Source organism: Engraulis encrasicolus, chromosome 11, assembly GCF_034702125.1.
Source record: "Engraulis encrasicolus isolate BLACKSEA-1 chromosome 11, IST_EnEncr_1.0, whole genome shotgun sequence".
NCBI lineage: Eukaryota > Metazoa > Chordata > Actinopteri > Clupeiformes > Engraulidae > Engraulis > Engraulis encrasicolus.
The window spans coordinates 10,096,204-10,105,449 of record NC_085867.1 but is presented as its reverse complement, the minus strand read 5'-3'; the positions used below and the strand labels follow the sequence as shown (position 1 = coordinate 10,105,449).

Below are 9,246 nucleotides of genomic sequence, written 5' to 3'. Positions count from 1 at the left end.
AGAAAGAGTCAGAAGAAGTGGCGCTGTGATCATTAGGGTGGCGCTTTAAATACGCCACGGAATGAAGGGTGTAAGAGCGAAACCGAAACCAGTGCATTTGACTGGACAGCTGAGTTGCAGTGCATAATCGAGCCGACGCGGTTTCGCTTTCACTCAAATAACTTTCTTCATCAACCGCCCACAGCCTGTGCGTCCCAGGGGTGCAGTGCGGACATCCTTATATTGATAGAGGATGTGCAAAGGAAACAGTTTGCTTCAAGGATATTAACCGGGGGGATATCTGATGATGAAACATTCCATCCCTTTGATGAACGTCTGTCTTATCCACCCCTATCTTCTCTTCAGTTTCTCTATTTTTTCGTTTTTTCTTTGCTTTCTTTCTAATGTCAATTTGTGAAAACACTTCATAGGCTATTGCATGCACTGCGTAAATCCTTGAAATTGCAAATATAGCCTAACACTCATGTTCCTCCACAGTGCTCATCCTAATCTATCCCTCCCTGTAAGTGCCCTCTCATCTCTTTATTCTTTCCCTCCTCTCATCCCTCTATCAATCCTCTAAGTGCCTTCTCTATTAAGCATCATGCCGTTTTTCCTCAAAAAACATCCCACTGGGTGTATGTGTGTGTTCATGCATATCATATGTAAGCCTCTTTGTGTGTGTGTGTGTGTGTGTGTGTGTGTGTGTGTGTGTGTCTGTGTGTGTGTGTGTGTGTGTGTGTGTGTGTGTGTGTGTGTGTGTGTGTGTGTGTGTGTCTGTGTCTGTGTCTGTGTTTGTGTGTGTGTGTGTGTGCAACAGCAAGGTGCTTTGCCATGTCCTCCAGGTTTTTCCGCGGGTGAGTGAGGTGACTGCAGCAAGATGACATCACGCTTCACTTCACACTCAGTCATACGGACACACACACACACACACACACACACACACACACACACACACACACACACACACACACACACACACACACACACACACACACACACACACACACACACACACACACACACTGGTCATGTCCCTAACCTAGTGCACGCAGGCTACATGATGTCACATGCATATGTTTGTAAAGTGGGTTCTGGGCATATACAGAGATTCCGGAGGCCAATTGTTTATAAGACTTCCAAAGGGTTTATTAACCGTTCATCAGCACACAACATTAAAGGCTGCTCCCCATCTCATTTTAATTCACTCCCAGTCTCCGTTTCCCTCCAGCGAGCTCTCTGCTTCCTCCCCCCAGTGTTCCAAAATATACCACGTAAAAGTCCCAACACTTTGCTCTCTTCTTTCAACATAAAAGTGTTTGTGTTTAAGTGTTACAATGTGTTTATACACGGTTAGACTGCCTAATTCATGTAACGGTGGGGACAGAGACAGTAACCGTGAATCTAGTACATGTAACATACAGCATGTTAGAATATAGGCTAGAATTGCTCAAATTTGATGTATTGGCTTACAAGTAGTTCAGGAATTAATTTGTGCTTACAAAGAACATTTTAAAATGATTAAAAACAGTACAATAACTATGTCTTGCTTTTCTGTGAGTTAGATTGAACACGCAAGAAGTTTAGACCAAGGTGATGAACTTCAACAAGCACAGTGCCATATATACAGGTACTTGTGCCTTACAATACTAGAACCTAATGATTGGTACAGTGTAATGATTGCTACATAGGCCTATTTTATTAATGTCATTATGCTAATGCAGCTGGGGCAGAGGTATTTATTTTAAAGGTACACTTTGTGAGATTTTTTGATGTTTATTTCCAGAATTCATGCTGCCCATTCACTAATGTTACCTTTGTCATGAATACTTACCACCACCATCAAATTCTGGGTATTCATTATGACTGGAAAAATTACACTTTTCATACATGAAAAGGGGGATATTCTCCAAAATGACTGTACTTGGACCATACTAGAAAATATGTGTTTATTACTCAGTAAACTTCCATGTAAATATCACATTTGGCAATAGGCAGCCCAGTTTCAATGAGCAGCATTGTTGCAGTACCTTATTTTGACCATTTCCTGCACAGTGTCCCTTTAATGAAATAAAACATGTACATACTGCTGGCTTTACCCAACATGCACTGGTCTCAGTGCAGCCAAAGACTCAAACTTCTCATCTGTGCTTGCATGAGTACGTGCACACACACACACACACACACACACACACACACACACACACACACACACACACACACACACACACACACACACACACACACACACACACACACACACACACACACAAACACACACAGTTTTATTGAGGGCAATCTTGATTGCTCCAGCTCCAGCTCCAGCTCCGCTATCTGGTTAAGCTGATTAGTGCAATTGATTGTTTTATCCTCTGAAATCATTTTTGCTGCCACTCTTCAATGCACACGTAGACAGACTAGACACCCACTCACCCGCACACGGAAGTACTAATGGTAGCCTACATAAACAGCACGCACGCACGCATGCACACACACACACACACACACGTTTAATTAAAACACACAAATTGCATTGATAATTTGATGATGCCTAAAACACACTCAACCAAACACACATAATACCAAAATTCATTCCCAATAAAAACAAGACTCAATGTACAAACAGTCCTTGATTTTTTGTGTAGATAAATCAACTATTGTGTCCCCTTAAAAGTATCCCAAAAACAACAAGACAAATGAATGAGTCATCCATGCCAAGGGTTCATAAAGGATCCGCATTTATTGACAGGTTTGTTTATTTATTGCTGTGTGGCGTTGTTTTTTTTTCATTGTTGTCGTCTCCAGCCATCACACCCTTCTTCCTGATAAGGACCCATACGTACCCCCTCTCGCTCAACCTAGGCCAGTGGTTCCCAAACTGTTTCAGAGGGGACCCCCTTTTGGGACCCCTCACTGCCACTGTAAACCCCTTAGGGGTCCCAACCCCCACTTTGAGAATCACTGTCCTAATCAATCTCTCATTTTAATCATCGTTCCACCCTTTCCTCTCTTTATTCGCTCCTTCGCCACCTCTCCTCTCTCACTCTCTCTTCCCCTCTCTATCTGTTCTTTCTTCCGCTTCTGTACCCTCGTTCAATAAACCGTTCAAATATTTTTCAAGTTTCATCCTGAAATTAAATTCTCTTCTCCATACTGCCTGAGGGGACGTGTGCAGTATGTACAGTGTGTGTGTGTGTGTGTGTGTGTGTGTGTGTGTGTGTGTGTGTGTGTGTGTGTGTCACATTGCAGAGGTAATGTATGGATCACGACACAGCTGTTTGTTTCCAGTCGATATGAGCTCCTCGATGTGATGAGCACGACGTCCGGACCTGATTGGTCTGTTTGTACTGGCGTGACATCTCATTGGACGACGGACCCGGAGCAATGAATCGTGGGAATGAAACGTGTCATCATCAGTGAGAGAGAACTCTCTCTTACCTAGAGAGTGGAGAGGAGAACTCAGGGTGACAGAAAATTACCCCTCCAAACTCTCTTACCCCTACGGGGTACAGTATCTAACACATCTGCCTCATTTGCAATATCACACGTGAAAATGTGCACGCACACACACACACACACACACACACACACACACACACACACACACACACATACACACACACACACACACATACACACACCTCTGCCTGATTAGCATGTGTCCACACATACATACACATGCTTTCCCTGCACAAAACAAACTTCTGTGCTTAACACAGCCTCCATCTCACAGTAACAGCTTCAAATGTGAGAGGAACAAACACACACACACACACACACACACACACACACACACACACACACACACACACACACACACACACACACACACACACACACACACACACACACACACACACACATTGACACACACACACACACGTACGCACGCACACACATACACACACACACACACACACGTGTACATACTCAAACTCAAGCCTCTCTCTCACACAGACACCCTTCTGTTATTTCCATTTTTGCCACGTGCTATCCGTTCTGTCTGTTCTGTTTGTGTGTGTGATTGCAATGGCACCCTAAGTGCCCCAGACAGCAGGGAGATTACAGTGCAATTACAGACCATCTCGGGTTCGAATCTGTTGCCATCTGTCTGACAATAAAGGTGTGTGTGTGTGTGTGTGTGTGTGTGTGTGTGTGTGTGTGTGTGTGTGTGTGTGTGTGTGTGTGTGTGTGACCTCCCTTCATACTAATGCCTGCTGTGTTTCCCTGACACCATCATGCAGCATTGTAGCCTGAGCTTCTACCAATCATAACTACATAGTGTGTGTGTGTGTGTGCGTGTGTGAGTGTGTGTGTGTGTGTGTCTGTGTGTGTGTGTCTGTCTGTGTGTGTGTGTGTGTGTGTGTGTGTGTGTGTGTGTGTGTGTGTGTGTGTGTGTGTGTGTGTGTGTGAGTGTGTGTGTGTGTGTGTGAGAGTGTGTGTGTGTGTGTGTGTGTGTGTGGCATGCGAGTCTGTATGGGTGTTGTGAAAAATGTTTCAATTTTCTTAATCAGGGGTGGCTGGTGCAGCTCTGCTATCTCTAACTTGCTTCAATTATTTGTGACGGATGTATTTTCTTTGGCTCAGTACATTTTTACAAGGGCAAAGTACACAGACACGCACGAATGCACGGACACACACGTCCCACACACACAAGCAAATACAACCTTAGAGCTCTCTTTCTCATGTGACATGCACGCACGCACACATGCACACAAGCGCGCATACAAGCACACACACGCACACTCACACTCCTTCTTCTGACACTTTCTTTTCCCTTTCTTTTTTCTTTCCACTTCCTTGTTCCTTTCAGTCATTCCCTGTCTTTTTGGGAGATTGATGGAGTGTCTTGAGGGGGGGGGGCACATCTCAACAAACAGGTACAGGTGTGGGCCTATACTACAAAGCTGGTTCAGGAGTAAACCAGGTTAAGTCAATGGGTAAATCATCTAATAGAAGAGCCTGGAGTCCTGTGTGTTCTTCAGAAAAATGAGGCTCTTCTATTAGATGATTTACTGTAAACCTAGTTTACAGTACTCCTGAACCAGGTTGGTAGTTTAGACCCCAGATATACACAAACAACCCACCCACCCACCCACACATCAACACAAATAAACAAAACAAACAAACTAAATTCAACTTCAGCAGTTGGCTAATTGTCTTGGATTCTTATCTGCGCCATGTCGCAGTGTTAAGTAAAGTGTATGTGTGTGCCTTCCCTGCCTCTATTATTTTATCTAAAAATCACAGTGTGTGTATGTATTTTTGTGTGTGTGTGTGTGTGTGTGTGTGTGTGTGTGTGTGTGTGTGTGTGTGTGTGTGTGTGTGTGTGTGTGTGTGTGTGTGTGTGTGTGTGTGTTGTGGGGAATGTTTTTGTTTTCCGTTGCTGTGTGTGTATGTTTGTGTGTGTGTGTGTGTGTGTGTGTGTGTGTGTGTGTGTGTGTGTGTGTGTGTGTGTGTGTGTTTGCTACAGATGAGAATGCAACACCTGTCTCTGTCTCTATACCAGGGGTGTCAAACTTAAAAGGCCAAAATCGAAATCTGGAACTAAGTTGCGGGCCAAACTCAATTTCTAACACACACTTAAGCCCGATTCGCACGGGATAAATATTATATATGGACCCCCGGACCTCCGTGATTTTTCGGGTCGCATTCGGACGGGATAAATTAACGTCTGTTACTCAATTCACAGACATTATAAGGGGGCAGAGGCGCATGTGAAATTACCCCAGGACGTCTGTGTTTCGCCGAAATATAGTAGGTAATTCGCGGCGGAATAATTACCTCACAAATCGTGGACATGGCACATTCGCACTGGACTAAAAATTCAGCCATTCTCCGTAATTATTCAGAATTACTGGGAGTCCCCATAGGTAATAAAAGTCCCGTCCGAATCGGGCTTTACAGTACGTAATACTCATATGTACACGTCAATTTAAAATTTCACAAACAGATTCCCAACACAGCTCAAATGTACTTGCACATATTCTGTTTCATATGAGTGTGAGCTGTTTCGTTGGCCTGGGCCGCCACGTATTCCTGTGACACATCAACTTCCAGGTTCAAGTCTTATTACGTTACCCTTAAGACACGGCGTTATAAATTTGCTGTTACCAAAATGGCAATGACCAAGTCATAGCACATTACTAAAGGCTCTGTGTTCTGTCGTAGTAGTGTGGTACTATGGTAGTTAACGTTTCAATGACTATTACAGTGTGCCACAGGAGGTACGGCGCGCATTTAGAGGTTAATGGTGTATGTGGGCCAATTGTAGTACACAATTTATATGATCTCTTGGGCCAAATAATATGATTTGGCCCCGGGCATGAGTTTGACATCCCTGGTCTACACACTAAACACACATCTACAGTACAGTACAGCAGCTACGCCATAAAACTCTAACAGTCCTTCTCATCTATACAAAAATACATCTCTTCTAATCATTCCATCGGACGCATTGCATTGACAGTCATTCATTTCTGTTTGTCTTTTATGCAAACTAATGTCTTTATCCATATAAAAAATAAATGTCCCATTGTGATGGTGACCAGAGTTCTCTCCCTGTCTCTCTCTCTGATCTCTCTGTCCTTGGCCCAGAAATGTCTTAGAATTATCAAACTCTCAGGGGAGAACCAAGCACGGGAAACCACCAAACGCAACCCCGGACCTTCACTCTGGTCCAACTACGTACGTAGTTCATCCGGAAAAAATTGTTTTCTTTCTACACAACAACAAGGTAAGATCTGGAAGACTATTGGCTGGTGGTTGGCTAACAGTTGTGATGTTTGGAGGAACCATCTTGGAGGAAGAACAAGAACAAGAAGGCCCCGAGATGAAGCCTGGGGCTTGGGTAGTGTGTCTGTCATCGTTAGATGCTTGAGACGTGGGTTTGGAATTGGGGAGTCCTGCACTCACTAAGAACACCCAGTAGGATGAAGGCCTCAGGTTAAGGCCTAGGACTCGGCTAGTCTGTCTATCCCAAGCAAGGGGAACTGAAGGAGGGCTTAGGGACAGGCTGTGGATCCAATAAAAAGAGGGCCTCAACATGAAGCCTGGGGCTCTGGTAGTGTGTTTGTCCAAGCAACACAAACCAAACCATGACTTGGGGAGTCCAGTGGGCCAGGCAGTGGATTAAGTCAGAAGTCAGAAGGCCTCAACATGAAGCCTGGGTCTCGGGTAGTGTGTCCGTCCCAAGTGAGGTGATACATGCCTGGGCTTGGGGGACTTCACTCAGGGCAGCTCCTGCTCAGGCGGTGGTCTCGAGCAGCTCATCGTCACTCAGGCTGATGTGCAAGCATGTGTCGTTGAGGGGCGAGGAGGAGGAGAAGGGGAGGCTGTGGCCGTAGCCGTGGGGCGTCGCCGGCCTCGGGAGCGGCGGTGGCGTGGGAGTGGGCGTGACCACCGGCGTGGAGGTCGAAGTAGCATCCGCGGTAACAGTGTCGTTAGCGTCCGTGGAGAAGAAGGACGTAGAGGTCGCCGAGGTAACCGAGGTAACCGAGGGTAACCGGTCGTCGGGCAGGCTGCTGCAGGTGCTGGACGCCGACAGGAAGGCGGAGGAGGAGCTGCGGCGGTGGCGGCAGTCTTCAAACAGGTCCTCTCCGGGCATCATCGTCGTTGTCACACAGCTCTCCTGAACGCAAAGCAAGGACATTTTATTTGAATAGCATAGCGCGTTTCATACACAAATGCAATTCAATGTGCTTTATAGAAAAGTAAGATAAAATTAGGTAAAATAAAATGAAATGAATGAAAATAAAAATAAAAGCAGGAAAAGGAGTAAAGATAAAAGTAGGAAATAAGGAGAAAAGACAAATACAAATATCCAAAAACATTGATCTCTAAGAGAAGGCATTTGAGAGGGGTATGCCACTATGTTCGGGCTGAATATGATTCAAATCGTTGCCCTGGGTTTATTAAGGTGGTAAGGCTTATTTTTCATGTTAGGCGTTGTCTTGTTTTAAAGAGGGAGTAATTATCTAAGCTAGTGAGTGTCAATGGATTACACATGCTACTGTTATCCATTGACTTTCACTAGCTTAGCTACATACTCCCTCTTTTAACTTGTCTTAAAGCAAGACAACGCCTAACATGACAAATAAGACACTTAACCACCTTTGTATTAAGCCCCAAAATAGTGGCATACCCTTTTACTGTAAGTCTGGTCTTAAAGCTATCAACAGTAGGGGCATGTTTTTAGGCAGGCCGTCTGGGAAAAGTGAATTGTTGTGGTCTTGGTCAGACCAAGTCTTGAAGAGATTTGAAAGTCGATGATAATCAGGCTAGCATGTTTTACCTCCTGAAGGGGCAGAGGCGGTGGCAGAGGGGACGGCCGAGAGGGGGACCTGTCATCCATGGAGGAGGAGCGCACTCCGGAGTCCTCGCTCGTCGACAGGGACACGCTGGTGCTGGTGTCGGCGTCGGCGCCCCCTGGGCTCATGGAGTAGAACTCACAAGAGCTCGGCGTCACGTCTGGGAATGAGGCGCTGGCGTAGAGGTTGGTGGCAGTGGGGAAGCCGTTCCCATTGGTGAAGGTGGTATGGAATGCATTCTCATTGGTCAACGTGGTATGGAACCCATTCTCATTCGTCAGGGGGGTAGTGAGACGATTCCCATTGGTCAGGGTGGGGGCGGGGGCCGGGGCGGGAGTAGATGTGGATGTAGGTGTGGCTGATGTGGCTTTAGGCTCCGCCTCTCCTACACTGGGGGAGAGGGTCCTGAGTGAACGCTTGCGGTTGATTGGAGGAGGCGGAGGGTCCAACTTGGGAATGACTTGCTTGAAGCTGCAGCAGGGGAGAGGGGGGGGGATATAAAAAGCACATACATTAGTGACAAATATCGAACAGATGGAAAGACAGAGAGAGAGAGAGAGAGAGAGAGAGAGAGAGAGAGAGAGAGAGAGAGAGACAGAGAGACACACAGAGAGAAAGAGAGATAAAAAGCACATACATTAGTGACAAATATTGAACAGATACAGTAGAAAGACAGAGAGAGAGAGAGAGAGAGAGAGAGAGAGAGAGAGAGAGAGAGAGAGAGAGAGGGAGAGAGAGAGAGAGAAAGACACACACACGCACACACACACACGCACACGCACACGCACACAGTTAATTTTGTTTTCAGCTCATTCTTGCTGAATTTCCCATTTTACAACCCATACTGTTGTGGTGCAACTTTATGCAGTGTGTGTGTGTGTGTGTGTGTGTGTGTGTGTGTGTGTGTGTGTGTGTGTGTGTGTGTGTGTGTGTGTGTGTGTGTGTGTGTGTGTGTGTG

General features: G+C 45.7%; 1 protein-coding gene across 1 annotated transcript in view; it reads right to left on the bottom strand.

The window, feature by feature from the left end:
* Window positions 1–6,170: 6,170 nt before the first annotated feature.
* The window catches only part of si:dkey-34e4.1 (carboxyl-terminal PDZ ligand of neuronal nitric oxide synthase protein), a 64,340-nt gene continuing 61,264 nt past the window's right edge, over window positions 6,171–9,246 (bottom strand). The window contains exons 7-8 of the mRNA XM_063211097.1: window positions 8,273–8,759; window positions 6,171–7,609 (exon numbers count right to left, since the gene is read on the bottom strand). Coding sequence (XP_063067167.1) covers window positions 7,226–7,609; window positions 8,273–8,759 — 871 coding nt within the window. The 3' untranslated portion in view covers window positions 6,171–7,225. The remainder of the gene's footprint in view (window positions 7,610–8,272; window positions 8,760–9,246) is intronic.